Here is a 25,762-nt window from a genome sequence, read left to right on the forward strand (position 1 = left end):
CGACCTCCAGGCAAGGGCCGGGGTTATTCTGCAAGTTCACGGAGCGTCAAATCGAAGTCACTTTCTCCCCCAAAACGCTCCCGTTCTCGCTCCGACGGAGACTGCGAAAATTTTATTCTCCGTCCTTTACGCTCTCCCGTTGTGACGGAACATTCGAAGACTCGTTCAAAGTATATCGCCAGTCTTTCTATCGCCGATCCACCGGCCGCGTATATCGATATTGTATCTCCCGAAAATTTTGTTCAGGTCTTGAAAGGTAATATAAAAGTTTCCATTTTTGCTCGTGATATGACATAAAGGTGGGAGGCGGGAGGAGGAAATTTTCTTTTATCTGTATCTATTTGTATATCATGAAAGAGAATATAAGAAACAGTCACAATATTGCGTGAACAATTCGTTGAACAATTCATGTAAAAACGATTATTGAGTAAACGAACGAGCTCGCCGTTCGCGTGTTTGCAGATACCGGCGACGCTACTTTTCCGCAAACAATTCTATTTTCTTTACACGAATATGAGACGGTTTTATTAGCTGTAAAATAAGACCGAGAGAAATTTCTGGTAGAGCAGTTTGCGAACCGTTTTATTCCCTCAACATTGCGGAATAACTCATTGTTGCGGAGGGGAAAGCGTTCGCATGGACCGAAGTTTGTAATAAGTGGGACTCTTGCAACCAAAGTTCTGCCGGGACTTTTAGATATAGCCGCGGCGTGAGCGAAAGTCCAAGTCTCAAATTGTAGATCCCACGTTAACGACTCCCAACAGTCAACGCCGACGCGCGCTTCTTTTCCAAATCACTTCGCGAGAAGCACGGCATTTTGCAAAAAGCTTACCGATCAGTAGGAGCAGCAATAATGTCGAATCCATTCCCGAAACCCTGAGTATATCCGGATAGAGTCAGCTCAACACATTCTTGAAACTTTCCTGAAACAGAGCGTGAAAATTAGAGGGATATAGCTGCTTAATTCGAAGTCATCCCTGTCAATCGATCGATCAGTCAATCGGTCAATATAATTGAAGGGCTTATCGCTTCCGCACAACAGCGGGCCAATCCGCATTTTATATAACAGTTCATAAAACGCGGAGAAAATAAACTCCGAAAGTTCATCGCTTCAACCTTTCAGAGTTCATTTTTCCGTCGTTACGAAATGTGTAGGGTTAGCCCACTCTGTTGCAGAGCTGAGGAAGCCCCTCAATTGAACAGCGCAAAGCTATATATAAAGAGAAAGTTCTAATCCGTTCTAAAATTCGCGCATGTACATTTCCGAGCAGAATTACTACTCTACGGATATTACGATCGCTTTGTTATTATTCATTCAAATGCACGACGATCACGGCGTGCGTATATATTTGGATTCTCTCAGCGCGCGTGATAACAGAGCTCGCGCGGTTCGCGGAAGTGTCGGGTGACAATTACTACAATCGCGCACTGCGACTGGACGGCTCACGGAACTATGATAAAACGCTTGGTTTGCGCGACGTCAGGAACACATGTAGCGCGCGCGTTGCGTCAAATGGTCACGGGTTCGGACGCGGGTCGATGGCCAAAGTCGGGCTGCAGGACAGTGGTAAAGAGCAGAAAGGTAGAAACGCGCCGCGCCTGTGGGGGTCGGTCGGATGAAATGCGTTTCGCTCTGGGACGAGGGCGTCAGTGGTAGAATTCAGGGCAGAGAACGAGGAGGCGAGGAGGGATAACGGTGGGAGGAGGAGGAGGAAGAGGGGAGGAGAACGTTCCCGTACCGGAAGCGCAACGGCGGCCATTTTTCACGGCGCGGACGTCCGTTTCCGGTCCACGATCACCACGAAATACAAACAAAAATGGCGAACTCCGGGGGTGAAGACGAGGACGGGACGCGGGGGGGAGGGGAGGGGGCAAGGGGTCCGCGGGAGATACGGAGCGAAAGAGGAAAATGGGAAAGACGGAAATCAAGTGCCGAGAGACAGAGGGGGCCGCGAGGCGGAAAAAGGACGACCGGCTTGACGACACGACGGCGGTCCCTGTCGTCCATTGGGTTTTCCTTTTTACTTTTCTTTTTTATTTCCCTCCTTTTTTCCGCCGCACCCTTTTTCCGTTCTCGCTGCTGCGTCCGCACGTTACACGTGTATAGAACACACTCCTCGATCATACGGTATATCTTTAAGATTCCTTTCAGGCACTGAAAGGCTTCCTTTGTTCGTTCCGGCGAGATCGAATTTTTATGATACTTAGCATCAGACGTATCGACAAGTTATAGATTTTATACCTGTACGCTCATCACACAGCTACTTTTTTTTTATCTGCAGGGCCATACCTCAATCACTATCGCCGCATGACGTTAAATCTTTAAAGTCATGAGAAAACGAGAAATGGGAAGAATATAAAACGCTATTAAACAGTAAATATTAACTTTAATCTTACTTTAATGGATTTTTTTATTCCTCTCTAAGATAAAAGAATAAAGACGCGAGTTAAACTACGGAGAGCTTGTATTATATACGTTCACAATAACGCAGCGTATATAGAGAATCGAACGACGACGCATGATTAGACGGCTAAATGCATTTCAACCTATTATAACGGAAAAGAAAAGGGGGATAACCGACTTGTGCGCGGTAATAATCCGAGTTCTGCGGATATAAGGTAGTCGTCTTTGCCGTACGACGCCAAGAGGAACACCCGGCATCCTTGCCAATCTCCGCCCTCGCCGTTCTCAATTTCCATCGCTCTCCTCGTATAATAAAGCCTCTTTGTCTTCTCCGTTACGGCGACGTGGTCTCTTTTCGCGGTTCACCACCGCCGAGAAAACGGAATGGAAATTTAGTTTTCTGGGACGGGGCACGTCTTCGGACCGGCCCCGATTATCGTATCGGACGACAAGGACGAATGAGCCCGACGTAACTTGGCAACGATCTGGCGGCACAAACGAGCTTTTGAAGTTCACCGCGTGGATATCATAATCCGAGCTTATCGCGAAGATTAAGGCAACGCGATATGTGACCGTGGGATATGTGAACCCTTATCTTTATCGAAAACCTGATGGAGCCCCGCCATTTTTGTCTTCCCAATTTCTGTTAAACTGAAATACCTATACTTTGTAAATCAGATTTCACAGAGGAATTTTTGCAGTCTAATTGACCGCGAAGAGACTTTCAATTCTCGATAATGTACGTTGAAAATACAAAAGTTAAAACACACACACACATATACACGTACGAGTTTCCAGTTATATTCTCGGCAAACCTCAGTATTGACAGACTTTTTTGCGCTTTAATATTAATTTTATGTATGTATTCGTATTATAATAAGATTTTAACATAATTTTATTATTGAACTTTATCAAAAATGACCGTGCGGACATCCACTTCATTGAATATTCGCTAATTTTCGGTCTTCAGAGGGCGATTCGAGGTTTAAGCTGGCACAAGCAATTCCGCAGAAGTTGAATGGCCGTGTGCGCGCGCGCGAGCAGTAAGACAAGGACGGGCAAGAGTTATGCATTATGATTCGCTCCGTTCTCTCCCTTGCAACCCTCCAGCGCCAACCTAATAACGTCACTTGTTGCACGAGCCCCCCTGACCCCCACACTAACTCCGCCGGGGCTTCTCTCTCTCGCTTCGTCTTGCGCGAAACTATCGCCCATCCGGCACGGGAAAGTCCCGTCTCAAGGATACCATCCCCCGTCTTATGAATTTCATTTATCTCGAGCGCCCGCGCGCGCGCGAGCACACACATAAACCGCGCGTCGAGTTTGCCGTTTTGTGCGCGAGTACCACGTACGTTTAAGGCGCATGTATAACGTAGCTCACACACACACACACACCACCCCATTCGCGAACCGCAGATCGCGACGTCGCATTATATATACGCGAATTTCGCGTGTTCTGCATCGACGGGCTTATATTCTTTATGCACAATCGCTATAACACCTATAAACAACTTTGTCACTTTTCGCGCTCTGCAGACTTGCGTTTCATGACTCGACTTCGATCTCACGCACACGGCAAATCTTCCCGCGTTCGTTACAGCGAGGTAGCGCCGAGAGAAATGGAACAATTGAAGGTTAAATCTACATCTCCCCCCCCCCACCTCTCCTCTCTTCCCTTCTCGCTTATTTCATAACGGTGAAATGCAATATCCTTTATCGCGTGTGCAATATTGGCATACATCGTATACTTCTGCGGAGCTTATCATGGATGGAAAAAAAAGCTCATGCCGAACGTTTCCTATTGCTTTCAACTGCATGCTCTGAATTGCATATACTGATAATTTAGCGATGTGGCAATTTTTAGCGAAAGGCTCATAACTATTCGATCGACGTTGCTATAGAAAGATGGCGGCATCGAATAGTTCTGTCTAACTGCGAGAACACATCGTACTCGAAACGAATCAATTTGTTCCTGGAATTTTTTTAATTAAACGTTTCCCTTTCTTTACCTCGTTACGCGTGCGGCCGACCATTGCGTGACTCGCTTACACATTGCACGAAGTGCATGTTGAATGCAATTTGTTATATGTATGTGTATATAGTATATATATCTGTGTGTGTGTGTATGTGTGTTTTACAAAAGTAATAATATAAGAATATTACTCAATTTTTTTTGTTTTACAGAAAACATGTCTGGCAGAATTTTTATGACACTTTATCTCATCATTTAATCGTTTATAATACGCGACAGTGGTGTGGTTTATCTCTTATCTATCTTTCACGCTTCGTTGAAAGTATACTGCAAAATTCGTATGTGGTGTAGAATAAGCGCGGAGATGTACCATTTATTACTTTGTCGGACAACGGCGTTTACAGGACAATAATTCAGTTGCATGAGTCGTAAAATCGCGGGCAACGTGAAATCACGTCTCCCGAGAACGCGCGAGCGGGACGGAGGGGGTGGGGGGATGGGAAGGGGGGAGGTACGTAAAGGATAACAGTAAGGGGAGATTGTTCGAATGACTTCGCGCTCTTTGCGCGTCGGACGCCCCATCGTGGCGCATCGTTAACGAAACTTCGTTGGAATTTCAACGCGCCATTCCTCACCGCGCAATCACCGCCATATATCACGAAAACCGCGCCGAAGTATCAGCCTGACACGTTTGCACGTTAATGCGGAAATGATCTCGAGTACACTCCGCCCGGCGGAGAATTTATCAAATGTTCTCAATGGCATTGGGAAGCTTCTGAATCAGAGACTGATTACAAATGTACGATTCATGCAGAAGTAAGTAGTTTGCACCAAACACTGCAATTGTGTGTGTATGTGTGTGTGTGTGTGCGCGTGTTGCGAAAAGATTCGATAATGTGTTATCGCAAATTCTCAAGTACGATACTTGACAATGAAATTTGCTGGGAGAGAATCTCGGTATTATTTATAAATTCTTGCATACTCGTATCATAAATCTTCGTTCCGAAAAGGGGTAAAGCGCTTTAAACAATTTAATTTTATAATACGAGTGAGCGTAATACAAAATTGTTTACTGCTTCCTGAATAAAAGCGCTCGTTGCTTTGCAGCTATGACTTCCGCAACAACAAAAAAATATATATATATGTATATATAGAAAAAACGACTAGTCTTGATAATAGGAGCCCCTGGCGATTTTAATCGAATCGAAAGCAACGGAGCCACAAGAGGTATTCTGATTGTAATCCGATAAAGTTTCGCTCACGCTCGTTACACTGTCAGATCGCATAAAGCATAAATTCGGGCGGTGTTTAACGAACGCGAGAGAGAGAGAGAGAGAGAGAGAGAGAGAGAGACCGCTGGTTACGGTTACGAGATACCGCGGCACGAATGTTTCACCGCAGGGAAAATAATCGACTGCCGGCTGTCAACGTGTGCTTGAATTGTAGGCAATAATAGCATCGCTGGTAGCGCGGGATTAAAAGCGACGGAAAAACTGTGCGCTGCGCTGCACGAGATATATCGCTACCCGATATATCTCGCGCTAAGCTTTCTGTTTTCATGCAACGCGGCGCGGCGGCGGAGCGTGGTTCGGTCGGTCGAACGCGTTATATCCCGACGAATCTTCCGGGACGAAAGTCGACTGAAAAATCGAAATATTCGCCTATTCTCAATAGAACGGGATACGTAAGTGCGTTTTCGAAATTCCGGCAACACCATTCCGTTTCGAAATATCGCTTTCCCCCGAGGTATTTGAGACCGTATGTACGTATGTATACGTATTCTCGAAAAGTCGGTGGAAACAAGAACAAGCCATCATGCTGCGAAATGTCGTTAAGTAAAAATCATATATCACAATCGCTCTCCTCTCATGGTTTTTCAGCGTACCGTTTGTTTTTCCGGTTTTTTGAAATTGTGATTTTTCAGCACTCTCTGTACTCGCGAATATCTCTGAAAGTGACATTTTCAAATAATAATATTTCGGCGCAATGAATTTTTCGGCGCTGTGTGTCGTACTCTTTTACTACGTACAGAATTTCAATTTTTCGAAACATTGTATGTCCATTTAAAATGTGAATAAAAAAAAAAACATATCTTCTGTAAAATTTTTGGTTATAAAAGGAATTAAAAATAGAATGTCTCTTATTTAATAATTTTTTTTACGATTCTACATTAAACTTGAACATCGATTTCACATTGTTAATCCATACTTATCAATTAATAGAAAGTTTTTTATGTAAGAATAGCTTTAATGTACCCCTTGTACAGTTTTGCGCAAATGTAGAAAGACTTAAGGGATCATTTACATATCTATAGTCCGGGCAACGACTCTTTGACTGTAAAAGAGAATATAGTATAGTCATTATGTGTCCTTTCATTCTTCCTTACAAACGCGAATTAATTCTAATGCTTTTAAGCTTTGATGGTCATTAAAACATTAGAAAGGAAGAATACTCTCTACGAAGCGCGCATTAAAGGATGTAACAGTCGTATAAAAACACTCATTATGCATTGAAAATACGTTTAATGCCGCAGAAGGCATCGATATATCAAAAGGGCTTTCGAGCTTTCGTCGCTTTTGAATCTGCGTTACGAGTTTTACCCACAATGCGAATTCATAAACGACTCCGGGCGAAGAAACGAGGGTATTTCTGCATAATATTGTGCTTTTCCGCCGAGACACAATCGCGCAATTAACTCCCCCTTCGTTAACAGCATTTCTTATGCTATAAAAGGTGCAGATATTAGACTAACATTCGTCGTGACCGGATATAATCCTTCATAAAACAAAAATTACGCCATTATTTTTTTAATAAAACAAATATCAGAGAAAAAAATGATAATTTACCAGAAAATTATAATGTTATTGCTTTACGGAAATGTTATAAAGTACTCAAACAATTAAGAATTTTCATTTTAAATTTGATATTAATTTAATATAATAGTTAAAATACATATTTATATACTTTATATTGGTTCTATAGATTGATATTCATGTATTTATTATTTTTATTAAAGATTTACCAAAAAACGAAGCACAAATTTATTAATTGGAACCCGAATTTCCTTGAAATCCCGGAAAATAATCTCGATATTCGGGGATTGAGTGACATGCTTCCGCGGTTGGTCTTGTAATTTGGCCTTGCAAGAGTCATAGTTTGATCTCAAGCATTTATTGCATTTCCCCTTTGGCATTTTTCATTGTAAATATATATTTCAGCAGTTTCCCCTTTTGTCCATCTCTTGTGAAGGAGACGGAAAAAATTGCACAGCCGATCGAGATTGTCGAGTTGGACAATCCAAGATCCTAAATTTTCACTCTTATTATTTATAATACTCACTCACAAGTGCTCCATCTACTTTTATAATTACTTCGATCTCTTGATCACACTAACAGTAAGAGAAAAAAGTGTAAAACAAAAAATATTTTTTAATTTAACTATATACACGGTGAACTGTACGTGGGCTGTCAAATAATTGTAAATAGTAAGAGTTGCTCTTTTCGAAATTTAGTTAACAATGGAGTGGAATGTTTGAAAAAAAAGATAGGTTGAAAGCAAGGATAAAAAAAAGTTCTTTTTTACTGGCAAATATTCAACTAATGAATAATTTTGTCTTTGAATACATCAATTGTTGTAGATTGCTCAAATAATACTTTTTATATTCAAAGAGATAGACGAAATTATTATTAGTTAAATATATATCAATAAAAATACAAGGATCACTTACTCTTTTATTTTTATTTTCAACCGTTATATTTTTTCTTCCAGATTCCATTCCATCGTCGATTAGATTTTTGTAAAGAGAAAGAGAGAAATAATTTTTATCTCTAAATATCGCGGACTAAAATTTTTAATGAGAATCCGAGTTACGAGGATTTAAAATAAACAAGTGCGTAGGAATCTTTTGGAATTTAATGGATTAAAGTATACATAATTAAAAAAAATATAAAATACAAATACCTTATCCAACGCGTTAGCTTATCTTAAATTACTATTTTATTGAACGGTTAAAAAGATCGTTTGACGTAGTATCTCTATTTCTTTCGCGCTTAAGTCTTTTCGAATAATTGGATATCACTGCTGAAAGCAAGACGGAAAAGGAGAATAAGGAGTGGAGGAGCGAAATGAAAAGAAGGAAATGGCGAAGAATAAGGGACAGTCACGCGGCGATGTGGTAGATACCAGCGAGAGTAGAAGGGATTGCGGGAGAAACGTTGGAGGATTCGGTGCCGTCGTTCCGAAAGGATAGATCGTTAAGCTACTGCTGAATGGGGGACGTCTCCTTTCTAGAGTTCCCGTTCGGTCTTTTCTTCCGCCTGTCTCCCGGCCGACTTTTCGATTCTCTACGTTCCCTCGCGAGGAAAGGATATTGTTCGGCCAGCAGTAATAGCGGTGCGGTAGAGAGAGAGAGAGAGAGAGAGAGAGAGAGAGAGATAGAGAGAAAGAGAGAGAGAGAGAGAGACAGGCCGCGAAGGGAAGAGCTAGGGTTCCCCGAGAATCTCAATGAGAATTTTTCATCAGCGTTTGCTCGCTGCCAAAGTGCTGATTAGCGACAACGAAGCCGATGAAATTGTTTCCCCCTCGCGGCGCGTCGGTCTCGACACTGAAACCTGTTTTCAAACATCCTGCTGGAGTGCTGAAGGAATCCTCGAACGAGACGTGGCCAATGTCCATGAATTTAGCTGGCCAGCCGGCTAACTAACTGAATGCGATAGCTTGAATAAGGTTAAATGAAATTACTCGACATTTCCGCCGTGCTGTTACTAAAAGAGAACCACAGTCGCTCGATAGCATAAAGAATAATTACGGCTACGATCCGCCAGCTGCTGGCCCCTATAAATACATTATGAACATTTTATCAAAAAGTTACGCGTCCCCGAAATATAACGTTCTGCCATTTTAATGCTATGCAAAATTTTATATCGTGCAGGTCTGCGATGTATAAGGTGTCCCCAAATCATTCCGTATCTTTTCAATCACGAACTGTTTCGTAAATTCGAATATCAAACATCTTAAACTAAATATCCCACGCAAAAGAAAAAGAGAAAATGTTACGATAATGTTATAGTGGCTTGCTTTTTGTATGGGTAAGCATATTTTCTCTTTAACTAACTAAATTTCTTCGAATTTTTTTATTGAAACAAAATACGATTTTCGACAATATAATCCCTTATTTATAATTATAGCTTTTGTCTAGCTTTCTATTCAATAGTATAACCGACATAAAAAATTGTTTTACTATTAAGTAGTTAATAATAAAACAGATTATATCAGGGAATCAACTGATCAAATGGTAAACACGTACGTAAATTATCCCTCTTATTATAATATTAATCCATAAATAAATTACTCATTAATTAGTAAGTATATTTTATGCTACGCCAAATTGCGGAAACTGTTGTTGCTGTCGGTCAGGCTGAATGGTTCATTATCATTTCACGTTATTAAATTGCCTGTTTCAATATCGTTAAATCTTAAAATAACAAAATATTCATTGCACGATAAAATTTTGCATATAACAACATAAAGTGATCTACTCTCCCAGAGTGTTTTTAATAAAATGCGCACTTTAATTAACTTCCAAATTAAAATCGAATAATTCTGTAATTAAAATAAGACACCCGTCCGGGATAGTAGGCAGGTCCAGGTTCAAATCCCGGCTGAGGTAATATTTTTCACAATAAGTTATTTTACAGGATTTAATAAGATGCTCATTAGTATCAAAACTTATTAAATTGCTTGTCAATTTAATCATGATATTACGTAGCTTCCGGATTCAGTTTGAAGTTGTGTTTCAAGATCGACAAAATATTCGGCGTGTTCAGTTTACCGGAACTAGAAATTGTAAGATTCACACAAAGAAAAGATTATTATTAAGCACGGAGATCTGCTTCAGACCGCAATTTGGCGTTTCTAATCTTGTGTAAAATTTGTTTCTCGATGATTGACGATGTGTTATGTACTTTTTCTCGCGTTTATTGTAATGGTCACTTTTTTGCATAATTTACCTTCTGTTATAAGCTGCAACAATAAGCAATGTTGAAAAAAAAGAGAGATAATTTTATTTGAGGAAAAATTGGTTTCAACAAAAGCCTCTCTCGCACATCTGCCAACGTTCGCTATTATTTTTAACAGTAATAATCACGCTTTCGATATGCAGCTTGAATTCATAATCAGCATTATGAATTTAGTAGTAATGTGATATTGATAGGCTACCTAGCTTTGTCATTAATGCATTACTCAGTCACGTTGCATCTGCTGAACATTATGAACATCACAGACCATGTAATTGTTGGATTACCAAATACTTAATAAGCATTCAGCGTTATCGATTATTGCCTCGAATCGGGTCAACAGTAGTCCGTCATACTCGAATGACGAGAAATAGCGAATAGGAAACTTGACGAAATTATCTTAAGCGTTTTGAAAAATTGTAATATTGTTAATATTTAAATAATATTATATACTTGTGTGCATGCTTAAATGAGTGCTAACAAAATTTTAAACTCACAGTCAAACTTGTGAAAGCCTGCTCCTGAAATTACTCGTTAGTCAATATGAAACGGTACATGGACGGTGAAAGCCTTTTAGCTCGAACGTTTCCAAATGGAAATGTTTACTCAAACAAAAAAGACTAGAAAAGTCGTCTAAGAAGAAAACAAACATTAAAAAAAAAACATCTTGGCGAATTGGAGAGAATATTCCAGAGATATAAACGTGCGGTTAACATCATTTGGAAACGGTCACGTTACAAGTGCGATTTTTAGTTAAATCATTGTCTCACTGACGTAGGTATATCGTTTTTGTTGGTTTTCTCAACTATCTATACGATATTTATACGAATTTTCCCCTTTAGCGTTTTTACCCTTCCCCTCCCCCCATCCCCGGCATTTTCCATCGAATCGCGATCAGCTTTTCGCCACTTTAGAATTTACCCGACCGGAAATTAAACCTGCCGCTTGGCCGATCCGTCCGTCTTTCTCGCTCTATCCCGCTTCCGGGCCGCGGAAGCGGATCCTCTTCACGTACTCTCCTCGACGTAGACCTGGCGAGATGGAAACGATCTCTGAGATGTACCGTGGAGTGACCAGAAAGTAATATCGTTGCGGGTATTGGCCCGTGATCGGGTCAAAGTAGATCTAAAATTTGCATCGCCGCTTCTCTGTGGCCTGTTATCGCGGATCTGAAATAATATATTGGATTCCCGCGAAGACGTATATGTAATACCGTAAATAGAATAAGCCCAACGGGACAAGAAATAATTCGTTGTTGTTCGAATGTCCAATATATGCATAGCAAATCCGCGTTTTTTTTTCTTCATTTTGATTTTGGTCTTTTTCTTTTGCTGCTCGATTAATTCCACAGTGAAATATATATTTCCCGAATAACGGTTTAATATAACGTCAGCAAAAATTGACTCTTCACCGTATTCGCGATGTCATTTCTTATACGAAAAAAAACTTAAGTAACGGCTCCGCTTGCGGCGCTATTCCGTCCATGCAGACCCCGAAGGAGTGACCGATACTCGCGAATACCGTTTCCGGCCGTAAAAATAAAAAAAAAAAAAGTGCGAGCGCCGTGTTGCCCGAGGCGCTTCTTCCGTCGTTATTCCGTCGTCGTTCGGAGCCATCGTTTACCTACCGACGAATAAAACCCGCCCGCCTCCATCGCTTCCTGCGGCGTTGTCGCGGAAACGGAAGAACGCGTATTCGTAAAAGTGGACGTCCATTACGTCCACTCGCGTCGCTCGGAAAATTCCCCGCCGTCGCCGGTACGCGCGCGCGCTTGCGTCTATAGACGCGTAAATGGCGTTAGCGAGAGAGAGAGAGAGAGAGAGAGAAAGATGATGAGAGAAAGAGAGAGTACCGGAGAGGACCGGAGAGATCCTGGGGACGTTACCAGCCGAGAGAGAGAGAGAGCCTCCGCAGATTTATGTCCTATTCATTACTAGCGACACACCGACGTGGCGCGCGCTCGCGTTCTCTCTCTCTCTCTCTCTCTCTCTCTCTCTCAGGGTCCGCAAACTCGTCCGCCCGTTCACTCGCTCCGCTTTCAACCCCCATCGTCGCTTTTGCTCCCCCCCTCTCCCCTAACCCCCTGTTCCCTCTGCCACCGACCACGTCCGCCTCCAACGCGGGCACCGATATGTTTACCGTGTAGCGAACCGGTGTTTGCTCGACGCGCACAGCACACCGTTGGGTGTACCGGAGGTACCACCCGTCGCGGTACCAACGTTACGTATATGTGGCGATACATTAATGACAGGCCAGCGGACGCGCGCGGCTGTCGAACCGCGCGCGCGGCGAGCGTGAGCGCGCGTCCAGCTAGGTCCGACACGAAACATCTCTTACCCCTTCTGTGATCCGCCTCGTCTTCACGAGACGTCAAATTAGCCCTCTCACGAGGCCAAGGCACACCGCACAATCGTAATCGGTGTCCCTTATCGCTGGTGTAAATTTCGGTAAACTTTTAATAGAAGAAATTATTTTTATCCAATTCTTTATTTAAAAAATGTTTTCTTTTTTTAATTCAATAATCGGCTTGTTAATAGATAACTATGAATTTATAGTTTGTAGGTCAATACATGCAAAAGGCGCAGATATATATACGTAAAGTGACAGTTTGCACTGTTAAATCTATAGTGTTAAATTGAACTTTATTTAAGTTATTCGGCATTGCTCCTAGTTAATAAATATGTTATTTTACTAAAACAATGCAGTTAAATAATTTAAAACAATTCAAATTTAACCCAATTTTGGGTTAAATTCTATTGTTTTATTTAAAAGTAACTATATTGTTTTAGTTAAAAGTAACTATTTATTAAGTATAGGAGCAGTGACGACCTAAATAAGGTTCAATTTGACACAATAGATTTAACAATTGTGTGTATTTTAAACAGACTTTTTAACTTAATTGTGTGTATGATAAATTCTTCTCTGAGAAATCCAGACCTCCACTTGTAAGATTCGTAGCTAATATATTTTTTCATTCACTATTGTAAGGATAGATTTTTTTGTAAAGAGTCTACTTATTGCATATTAATATAAGGCAAATTACCCGTAGACATTACACAAGTGGCTCAATAGAATTTACGTATATATCTAAGTAGCCTCCGGTTTAGTTTTGCTATAGTATTAATTTGTTAATCCGCGGACTATTTCCTCCGGCTAACTCGGTAACTAAATTGTGTGTATGATAAATTCTTCTCCGAGAAATCTAGACCTCCACTTGTAAGATTCGTAGCCAATATATTTTTTCATTCAATATTGTAAAGATATAGATTTTTTTGTAAAGAATCTACTTATTACATATTAATATAAGGCAAATTACCCGCAGACATTACGCAAGTGGCTCAATAGAATTTACGTATATATCTAGTAGCCTCCGGTTTAGTTTTGCTATAGTATTAATTTGTTAATCCGCGGACCATTTCCTCCGGCTAACTCGGTAACTAAATCGTGTAGCGGGTATTCGATTATATCGTGTCAGTGTACTCGGGAGAAACTATTTGCATTACCGGAATAGGAACAAATGGTGCGCGGGTCGCGCGACCGCGTCCGCGTCCGCGTCTCGCGCGCACGAAGCCATATATTTAAGTCAGGATATTTGCGCTCGAACGACGTGGCGGCGGAGGGAGAGAGAAAGCGGCAAGAGGGCCGGGAACAAGGGACAGGAAAGGCGTCCCGTTTCGGATATTTAAGCATAAACGTGCAACGCCATTCGATCGTGTTCCGTGCATCGTGCTATCGGTCGAATATTGCAAATTCGCTTTAATACAGGATCCGTGAATGCACACGCCCGTCCCCCGTATGTATGTATACGGGCATTCGAGGTTGCGGCTGCGGTATCGTCGCGTTTGATGGCATGGCCATTCTCGCTGAATTACGATGGAAGTGTGCACCGAGCACCCCCTCCCTCCCTTCTTCTCCTCCGCCGCCCTCGCCGCCCTCTCCACCCTCTCGCGCTCGTCGCCGCCGGTGGTATTCCGGACCGGTGATTTCTCGTCGCCTAACTACACGCGGGCGAGTCCGCGCTCGAGAGCGTCGCGCGCGTTACGACCTTATCTAACTTGCTGGCTGAAAAAAAAAATTCATAGGTGAAATATATACGAGAGGGACTAGCGCTCGAATCACGAAATTCACCGCCGCGGGTTTCGCGAAAAATTTCCGCCGACAGTACCGTTTTCCGTGATCGACGATCGGTTTTAATCTTTATTGGCGCGCCTGTCGCGCCTCTAATAGCTCGATTCTCTTCGCACGATCGACTGCTTGCAAACAAAAGTGTTAATTCGGAAAAATAACTCGATATAATTTCTTTTTTTTTTTTAATTACGCTTAAATTTCGTCATTGTCCGGAATCGTATGCGGAAGGGATCCTTTGACTGCGACTCGCAGAGAGAGAGATAATGGCTCGTATTTACCGTCCCTTTTAATTTTTTTCAGAGCGCTCGCTGAAAAAGATGAATTCTCGCAAAAGACGTCGCTTGCACGACACACACAGTCGAGAGAAAAAAGAGAGAGAGAGAAGGAAAAAAAGAGTCTGACGTACCGCAGCTTATTCTGCTTTCATCGTACGAACTCTGAGCCCATCCAGTTTATACCGTCAGCGCTCTTGTGTAATCTGTAGGTTTACTCTTATTCATCATGACTTATCCTACCATATTCTGACATTTTTCCGACATACTTTGGCACTACTGCGTTTGCCGCGTGGCCGGCCACGTTATCTATCTACCGCGGAGAAGTCTTCAACTTCCCTTTATAGCCCGCTTAATTTGAGCGACAATTAACAGCCAGCCAGTAATTTAAGCGCCCATAAAAAAAAAGAAGCGCGATTCGATGAACTCGTCAAAGCGTTGGTCGAACCAGCAGCGCGGTAACTGCACGAGCATCGATGATCTGTTTGCGCAAGATAGATACCCCTCTGGAAGCTTTACCAGTCATGTCGGGGAAACTTTTATCGCGCGTCAAAAGTTCTCCCATTTCGTCGGCGAGCGGCGCGAGGCGGACGTGTGTTATCGAGGTATCGGATCACCCGATAGCGAGAAATCGATAATGTCGCACCTCCTCCACTCTCCCCCCTCCCCCTCACCCCTCCTCCCCTATCCGGGAGGTTCTTAGCGCACCATATTAGCGGCAATCTCTTCCAGCCGAGGAAAAGAGGTGTTTGGTTACACCAAGTTTATTGAGATTCGGAAAGTCACTTCCCTCGTAAAACCGTATGCCATTAGCGTTAATGTAAACTCGACTTTTATCGCCGATATTAAAAGCTAATAGTGGCGAATATTACCAGGTGCCAGGTTGTAAAAATCGACAGGTGTACACTGAGCGCGGATGAGACAAATAATGGGCTGCAGAGAATGGAGAGAGCAAATATTTAAATTGTCTACAAGCGATAAATATTTGTTATATACGCGTTCCCTCTGCCTGTATACTTTGTCTTGCGACACGTACGTCTCTCTCTCTCTCTCTCTCTCTCTCTTTCTCTCGTAACCGCAATTCTGCATTCTATTTCTATTCTCCCGAGGAAGCAAATAATCAATTTCTGGATTTACTCCAACGTAATAAATTTGTAGCGTAAACGTATATACGTCTATTAGCCTCTCGGTCCCCGGCATTAATCGCGATCAATTTCCATGCGATAAATCTACCGAACTTCACTCTAATCTCGAAATGTAAGTTCATATCTCAGAGCAGCCGCGCGCTATATAGCTGTTGCCCGACATTTGGACTGATGGCCGAGCCATGGGGGATGAAATCTTTAGGGGTGACGCTGATGTATCGTCGCTCGTCCCGTAAATGTCGAGGAAGATCTGTCGACTACGACTCGAGAGACGACGGCATTGCTGCAGTTACAGTTCGCGATAGACGCGGGCGGGAGAATGTAACGAGCGCGACGCGCGCGGGGAATATTTTGATGGCGAGGAAAGTCGCGGAATCCGTATACACACCTGATATACGCACATTTCGGCCACGTTACGGCCATGGATATGCGAGAGGGAGAGAGGGGGGGAGGGAGAAGGGGGAGGGGGCCGGATAAAGGGAAAGAGAATGATAGGCATTTGTATGCTATAGTGTCCGTATTTGAAGGATCGATAACGCGATAGAGAACTTTTCGCGTCGCGCGCGTCCATTTCGATACATTCGTGCGATTCTATTTGCGCGGGAGCATTCGTTTTACAAAGAGCGTTTCGACGGGATATTATTGCGCTAACCAGAAACCGCGTTAATCGATTGTTACAACGTTAACGCGTTGAGTGCCATAGCGCGAATACTCGTGTCCGTTGTGATATTCGACACTATACGTGCCGCGCGATGTTTCCTTTTACGCGCAACACATTCCGACCCCCGTAATTGTAATATGCAAATAAAATTCGCGACCAGCGGAATTATTTTCGCTTAAAGATATAAGGCTCTGCTCTCTGTGGCAGCGGCGCTGCATTACATTTTCTGCATTTGAAACGACAACTGAATGATGTATTGTGAAACTAGATGTTGAAGGGAGAAAAATGTAACGAATAGTTCAAAGAATAACAAATATATTGTATACGTATAATATTTGAGAGAATCAATCTTTGGAAAAGATCAAGAAAAACTCAATGCTAGAAGTATTAAATTGATTAGTGATTAACTTATTTTGAGTATTAAAAACACAGTTGTTAATATTTATATTATTAAATTTCTCTGAAGGGGATGGTTCATCACTAATAAGCTAAATTGCCTAGTTGACACTATCGAATGACGAATGACTATTTTTTTTTGTATTCAATAGTAAAATTGTTTAAACAAAACACGATTGAAATGAAACTTGCAATTATAGCGATTAGAACTCGCAACTTGAAGTAGAAATTCACCATTGTGATTTTTTCCCCGTGCGAAAGCGCGACGTTAAAACCAATGACGTTATAACGATAATCGACAAATGATACACCGCTGATTGTATTGAGGGACGCGTGTTGGTTCGTTGTACGGCCGTGAGACCGAATAATTCCCATTCAGTTGTTAAAGAGTACAAAGGGCCAACGTTTTGTCGTGCGTAATACGAGCGCTACGTACAGGGCACGTTGCCGGGCCATTGGCTCTCAAACGTTGCACAATGAAATACTTTCGATCCCGCTCGCCTCCCCCGCGGCCGCTTAAACGCGAGTCATGGGCGTGATCCTCCAACCGTTTCGACTACCCGACAAATAGATGGGTTTACCGTTACCGTTGCGCGCGCGCGCGCGCGCCTACCCCGGTCCCTTAAGGGCAATTATAAGGTGTTTATATTACGTTTACGCTACGTAACGCGACTGCCGCGCGGCCGAGGGGGGAAGGGGCTAATCGTCGAGGCCAGCACGCGCGCACAATTGCGATCACGCGACGTGGGCGTGTGGGATGTAGGGCGAGGTGAGGTTTAGACGCTTATCTTTGTACACACCGTAATCCCGTTGAAACAGTGATTTAGCGACGCGTAGTACTGCGAAGATATGTGGGAGTAATAAACGACCGTTTACCAAGATAGTAAATACGCCACGGCACTCCGCGCCTCCGTTATCAACCGCGTGCGTTTCAGTAGGGGGATCTTGATCGCGCGAATATGGAATATTGAATCCGTCAGATTTTCCTCGCATTGCGTCACGCGCCACGACGAATTGGCGCAGCGTATATGTACGTCCGAGTATACGCGCGGATGATTGCGCAATTCCATTATTTCAATTATTTCACGACGGGGAGGATATTTTATACATCCCCATATCGTATCGCTGTCTTCAACAGCGCCGCGACGCGGCGCGACGATGTGCCTGCGATCATATATATATAGCCGCGTGATTTAATACCGTGATTTAATACCGTTAAATTTATTATATGTTGCCGTTGTGCGCGCTGCTAATAAAAACCACATGAAATATGTCTTCTCAACGACATACGCCTGTGTAACAATCGTGCTCCGTTTTAGCGACGCGCGACCCTACTACATTATGCCGGTAGTTACCACCCATGTTGACTGTTACACCTAGTTTGTTATGGTAATTAAGTCTGCATAGTGCATGTTTTTGACTTGTTAATTGCCCACAGCGTAATTACGCACAATGCGGCATCTTATAACTTTCAAATACTCTTACAATTGCGCCTTGGAAATTCGCTTCGGGGGGAGGAGGGGGCGAGGAGGAGGGAGGGAGCTGGCGAAATCGGATTTTCAACAGTTGAGTATTTCGCCAACGAAAATTACGTAACGTAAAGTCTTGATCAAATTCGCGCGAGTCACTTTCCATCTGACCGAGAGATAAAATTTCGAATAAGACGACATCTTAAATATATTACTCATGCATGCACACAGTGCGGAGGTAGGTAGTTCGGGCGGCTCTTCTTGCACATGTCGCGTTCGCATTCCATCGTCCCTCTAAATCCATCTAAAAAACGGAGGGTATCGGGAAGTTTTTCAGACGAGCGAGCATCGGAAATTGTTTCCGTAGCATAAATTCTTAGTGCGAAATTCCTCGGGGGAATTAGGGTTTTCCGATCCTCGATAAAGATGCTGGCACCGGTGGAATATAAACTACAGGGAGTGAACTCCGAGTCCGCGGGAAACTCGTCGTGCGAAAAGAATATATAGGGACCGAAACGAACCCGATGATCGGATAAAGGATATTTCTAGGCGAATCCTACGGCCATCGTGATCGTGACAATTCTATTTGGCCGCGTCGAAGCTCTGGTGCAACATTGAATTTGTCCGAAATCTTTTTCGCGCCGCAAAACGGACGAGCGATAGAACGTTAGAACGTGGAATATTTGTCAAGGAGAGTAACACGACTGTCGTACTGTCGCAGCTTATTGTTAGAAACGCGAGAGCGCATATATATATGTGTGTGTGTGTATGTATAATACACGGGTACAAAAAAAATGTAACATCAATAATTTCGGAGAAAATTGAAAATTGGGTTGATTAAAATGGGACACCCTGCATATGTACAATCGAACCTCGATAACTCGAATCTCAAGGGAGGAGAAAAACCCTTTGAGTTATAAAGTTTTCGACTTATCGAAATTCGAATAAAAGTGGGTTAATATATGAAAATTCGACTGCGGAGGCTTTGTACGAGAGTTTATATTTTTCCGATAACAATGGCTTTTAGAGGAAAAAAAAAATTTGTTGACAGTAAATTATTTATTGCATACATATAATAAATGTAATCATAAAACAAAATACCTGCAGGCTATTACTCATATGATTACACAAAGCTACAACTTTGAATTATAGAGGCAGCGACAATAGAAGTTTGACTTGTAGAGGTCTGGCTACTTTAAATTCGAGTTGCAGAGGTAAAATAATACATCTATATCTGACAAATAATTCGAGTTAAAGTATTGGTTTTATTTCAATTTATAGAGATTTTCCGCAATGGAGCGGAAGGGAATGAACAAAATTCTCGTCTTACAGAGGTTTTCGAGTTGTAGAGGTTCGATTGTATAACATATGCAACGTGCTTTCAATTTCGTTTTCTAAAAGTTTGAATACGTCAATACATAAGCAACTGTTAAACTTCAGTGAAAAAATGAAGGGTACATAAAGCGGAAAGTATCTTGAGCAGAGCGCTCGATCGGAATGGAGGGTTGCGGATTGCCTTTCGTTCTTTCTCTCGCACGGCGCACGTGTGGGCAATCGAATCGAGTGCGGAACATTCATGGCGGAGTATTTGACCTGAGGGGACCTTTCAGGTTGAGACAAAAGCGGGTCTCGAAATCAGCTCGCGTTTCATCGATCGCGGCCATAGAAGCACATTGCCGCGGAAACCGCGGCTGCAAGCGCACTAATTCGAAAGATCGCTTTCGAATTAGCCCGACGATACGCTAATGCACCAGAAGAGCCCGCATGATGCCCATCATAGAAAGCATTACCGGTGAGTCAAAATGGCCATGACGCTAGTTAAATCATTGATGAACGATCATCATATTTTGATAAATCGATGTTACTAATTCGCTTTAATTTATAAATATCTGCATTTGTGCTGAGATCAGACAGTATTGCAATAATCTTCATCGAGAATTTGTTTGGAGAGAGAAAATTATCTCGTGGGAAAAAGTGCTTCTATATTACATGTAATCGGGAGAATTTTCTCTCGCCGGTGCATATCGGATGCCAATAACTCAACTCGCGACATTTCCGGGTCCGCTCTAAGAATCACCGAAGTTAAATTTTCACGCGGGAAAGTATATATATTTTGTGAGACAAGGGAAAGCGCAGTTTTGACGAAAAGAGATCAGATGGTCCTTCATGCGGCTAAGTAACGGATTATGCGATTATTCATTGGTGACCGTTCCCTGGCTAAAGCCGTAGCCGTTCTAGCTCGTCCGGTCAATAAATCTAAACGTATCGAAGGGATTACCGGGCGGCTCGCGAGTTCCATGACCGCGCGCGCGGCTTTGGCGCATTAGCTATAATTACGGCGACGGGGAGGCGAGAATCTACCAAGCGCGACGACGCATCACGTAGATCAAACGTTGTCGCAATAATGATGGAGCGCCTTGAAACCGAACGGGATAGGGGTGTCCCGGCGACCTTTAGTCGGCTTTTGACCTCGCTTTAGTCGTTATTAGCCCCCGTTCCTATGTACATATTATACATACATACGTATACATATATACACGCGTGTACGTAGTCCACCTGACCATCCTGCACCATCCGGGGACACCGGTCTCTCTCCTCTCTCTCTCTCTCTCTCATGTTGGTGTATCGCTGTCGCAGCCTGCCATCGGTCGCACGTGACACACGGCTCGTGGTGCGAGCGTACGATGTTACGCGAACGGATCGTAGATATCTTGCGGCATGGACGTTCTCCAATGGTCAAATACACGCTACATCGAGCGTATGCGAAGGCACTAGAAATTGTCCAGCCGTACCTACCCGTTATTGCCTGCTGACGCTCGTCACAAGTACCCCCCGCGACCCACTCGGGGGTGATGAGGGAGGAAGGAAAAAAAAACGATGCGCGGTGCGAACCGCGATTTCAAAGAAATATTGATTTCATCCTGATATATTTTTAATTAACAATCTCTCTGCGCTAAAACCTTTTTTTTTTGGATTCTCAGCGCGGAGCGCGCGAGGAGCCATTTTATACTCACGTTACGATAATTCTATCCTCTCATCGTTGTTCCCGATTGTGCAAAATGTATGCCAGTCCGAAATTACATTCGTAGCGCGCGGGTCGTATCTATTCATTCCGCTATATTAATAAATCGTATATTAAATTGCCCCCTCTCCCCCCCTTTCCTCCTTCTTCTATGGCGACTTTAAAATTTATGGCGAAATTAAAATTTTGCAATTATTATCGTCCTGGTCTCTTATTTCTGTACCGCATGGAACAATTGAATAATATCGAAAAACTCTGTCCATTATATATAATTTATCACGTGGTTAAACAGAACGTTTAATAATTGATGGAGCGACTGGTACTAAATTCGGTGCAAATTTATTTATATGGTGTATTGTGGAACAACGGCGGCGCGCGGCACAGCGGGCCGGAAAATGGGGAATCTTCTCTCTCTCTCTCTCTCTCTCCCTCTGTCTCTCTCCTTTGTGCGCGTGTTGGTTAAGTGTTATAAGATGGGTACCAAACCGCTAGGGAAGCCGCAGTGTACATATCATTTAGATAAACGTGGGAACGCCATTTGGGATTTGAATCCGACCGACCCGTGTTTGAGTCTTCGTCCATTCTAGATCGCGAGATCGTATAGCCTCCGGTATAATGATTCATGTCGTTCCCATGAACAATAGTTCAGCGCGACAGTTAGGGATTTTAATACCTCGACGAATCGCAAACTCTCCTTAAACCGTGCCAATTTCATCGTTAATTTCAATCACCCTCTGCATAATGTATCGCCAGTTTAGAATTAGAACGGAACGATCGATCTCGCGGGAGTTATATATTGTTACCCCTTTGTACCTTAAAAGTAAATGCAATTCAATGATGCAGTTTCTCCTTGGGGGCATTAAACAAGAAGAATTTGTATATTTCACGATACTGTCTAACGCAATAATAGTGGAAAAAGATTGTCGGTTGGTACGTTAAGTTTTAGATATAATATCGGATTATGCAAGCAGAGCGGTAGAGAGACAAAAGTAGAGAGAAAGACAGAAGAGGTAGGGGGGGGGGAAGAGAAAAGAAGAGAGAGCGATAAAGGATCGCGCACAAATAGTGAAGTAAATTAGAAATGCGAACGGAACTGCGGGAGCGCCGACGGAAAGAGAGACGAGAATCGTGTGATTATGTCTGAATACCGACACTTCCTGTAATACATTTCGTTCGCGGGAGCGGACAGAAATTCCCTCTTCTCTCGCTCCGAAACTACATTGTTTTCTTTTTTTCTTTCGTTCCCGCACTATAGAACGTCGCGTTCTCTTTCGCTCTTTTCACAGAAGCGTACAACGAAATCCTAAGCCGCTTAGAGGCTTAGCAGACCCGACGAAAATTCCACCCCGCTGGCCGCGACTAAAACGAAATTCTCTGGTCTGATTCTCCTGGTCTGTCCATCCCGCCCCCCCCCCTTTTTTCTCCCGGCGCATAGTTACTCACGGCAAACTGTTTAATGGTGAAAAACGAAAAAAATGAATTAAATAAAGGAACAGGACATGAGGAACGAAACGAGAGAGAGAGAAAAAAGGAGATGATTAAGAAAAACATCAGTTTGGACACACGACACGTAGAGAGCGATAAAGAATAGTAAAGTATGATGTAGGTTGGCAAGAAGCGATAGCGGTATAAGAGACAAACAGGGCGACCTGCAAAACCGACGGGGGTGAGGGGCGAGGGAGGAGAGAAGAAATAATAAGAAAGAAACAGAGGGCAGACACTAGAGAAAAGGGGGAGGAAAACGGAGGTGCACGGTGAGTGAAAGCGACAGGCGGAAAAGGACGAGGGGAGGGGGGAAAAAAATGAGCGAGCCCGTGACCGTATCTCTCCTCTCCCGGAGAGACACTGGTGTAAAAACGTTCGATTTGGATGATACGGGCCGCGTGGTAGGGGAGGAGGCGAGGCACAACGATAACGCGATGAATCGCAATTACTTTTACCCGCCGGGGCCGCGCGGGAAGGGAAGGCCGAGCGACAAAACCTCATTTGAAAACTGGCCGTATAGAGTAGGCAATTAACGACAATTAGTAGCGCAACCGGTATTTTACTCGCGCCGGTGGTGGCGCGCTCGTGTACAAAATCTATTATCCAGGTGTACCGCGTGCGATACCGTGGTCGTGGTCCTGCATACGCTCTCTCGCCCCTCTCTCTCTCGCTCTCGATCATCGATAATCGTCGCTGCCGCTCTCGAATGTTTGTCTGACAACGCTATCCGTCGTGTATCCCGATATATTATGTCGTATTTATTTAATAATTTGCGATTAGTGAATTACAAATCGCGCGCACGCTCTAAGCGGCCGTGCCGCTGCGCATGTCACGACTACAGCTAGATAGATCGATCGATGTCGCGCGGAGATGAGTCCGAATCCTTTTTATTTCGTTCCATTTGAAACTGGCACTCTTGCAATTTGTATTCTCTCCTTTCTAGCTTGTCTTTGATTTCGGGCTCTCTGTTTGAACTTTCGTTGAATATTGCACAGATAGCAGCAGACGCGGACCATTAATCGATGAAAATATCAAATAATGTTGAAACACATGATACCTTACGTTTGTTCTGTAGAAATTTATGAGCGTAAATTAAAATTAATTCGATTTCAGATTAACTCGCGAGCCGAATAAATTTCGCTTGTTAAGAGAACGGGGGGATTTTCCGCTTTCAGATTCGCAGATTTGCAAATCAGATTTTTTTCTGTTACATCTTGGCGGAATAGATTCGCGTGGGAGGGATAAAACACATTTTGCAATTAAAGGAAATGAGATATATAATCTCGGATCAACATAATCCGGCAATGTAATCCTCGTATTACCGGCGGGAGGGAGGGAGGGTGTATCAGTCTTTTTTTTTTATTTGGATTAAAGAAAAGTTGTCACTTCGAGATTTTACCGTGCTAATTCCATCTCTTGTCAAATTAATAAATTTTCACTCATCATTCTCGTCGCGTTTCTGCTGCCTGAAACAGCTGAGTTTCTCGCTGCACAGGCCAGGGTAAAGCCGAGCGAGAAGAATTCCGACGACCGATCGGTCGTCACGAATCGCCCCGGCTTCCGGGTGTAAAGGCTTCAGCTTCGTATAGCTATCTTATTTCGCCATAGGCGACAACTCTTTGTACTTTTCCCCGAACCGGCGTCTAATGGAGCCCAGGATGTTTGCGCTTTGCAAAAAAAAAAGCTCCGTACCGCACCGAAAGATTTCCTCTCGACGCGTATATTCACGTATACGTCAAAATATAGGTATACCTCGCCGCCGTTCAATGGAGAGACATCGCCATTGCAAAATATACGCGAGCGCGCGCACACACGGATGATCCGAGAACAGCGTATTTCCCCCTCGACTACTTTCCGTTCCACTTGCTCGTCGCGGTGCGAGAGAAGCGCTAAATCGATATTTCCCCGTTGAAACATCCGTAAAACGAAGCGTTTTCACAATTATGTATTCGACGTGTAACGTCAACGCGTTAAGGAGATGATCGATCGTAAAATAAATGCGCGGACGCGGAGATGTTACCGTGTTAAAAATAAGATCGACAAACGCGGCGTAGCCGATATAAAGATACCATTGTTCTATTAGGTACCGGCGCGCAGCTCGCGAATTCCGAGTAACGAGCTCGACGATAATAACGACGTCCGCAACGGCTCGCAACGCTGGAATGAATATTTTTCGGAGACACGCGGCGGTGACCCGGGATCAATTCTAATCGAAAAAAAAAAAATTTCATTCCCCGGAGAACGCGCTATATTTATCGACGAGTAGAACGAATCAATAACGCACGTATACGATGCGCATCGCGTACGCGAGGAATGAATTTTTATTCCAATAACCGAAATTTCTTTTCGTCGTCCTGTACGATGACGAAGGCTTTACTATTCATCTTGAATGGCATTCAACTAGAATATCATACTCCGCTTTACGTTTTGTACTCTTTTTTTCAAGACGCGTTGGCGTATGATTTTCTAACTTAAATTTACTTCGAGATAAATAAATTTCGACAGGTTTTCGACAGGCAAAATCTGCAGCATCACAAAGATATATTTGAGTTAATGGATCTTTATACAATTATAGATCCCTGAAAAATTAATAAGCTGTTTAGAAAAAGATCTTATAAATATCCTAAAAGAAAAAAAAAGATGAAATAGAAAAAGAAAAATGTATTTGGTAATTATTATAAAAAGATTACCCGCTCCTCGCCGAGCACTTTGATTTTCGCACATAATTGAAATCAGGAAGACTTCTGAATTTTCTGGGTGTGGAGTATCTCATCTAATTGTAAGCGGTGGGGGG

The 25,762-nt window shown here is 43.0% G+C and overlaps 1 protein-coding gene across 2 annotated transcripts in view; it reads right to left on the reverse strand.

The window, feature by feature from the left end:
• The window catches only part of LOC105454815 (Down syndrome cell adhesion molecule-like protein Dscam2), a 120,462-nt gene that overhangs the window by 58,974 nt on the left and 35,726 nt on the right, over positions 1-25,762 (reverse strand). For both annotated transcript variants that reach the window (XM_011697704.1, XM_011697705.1), the window contains one exon: positions 833-923. In XM_011697704.1, the coding sequence (XP_011696006.1) occupies positions 833-866 (34 nt within the window). In that variant the 5' untranslated portion in view covers positions 867-923. The remainder of the gene's footprint in view (positions 1-832; positions 924-25,762) is intronic.

This window comes from Wasmannia auropunctata, unplaced genomic scaffold (assembly GCF_000956235.1).
Source record: "Wasmannia auropunctata unplaced genomic scaffold, wasmannia.A_1.0 LD335974.1, whole genome shotgun sequence".
NCBI lineage: Eukaryota > Metazoa > Arthropoda > Insecta > Hymenoptera > Formicidae > Wasmannia > Wasmannia auropunctata.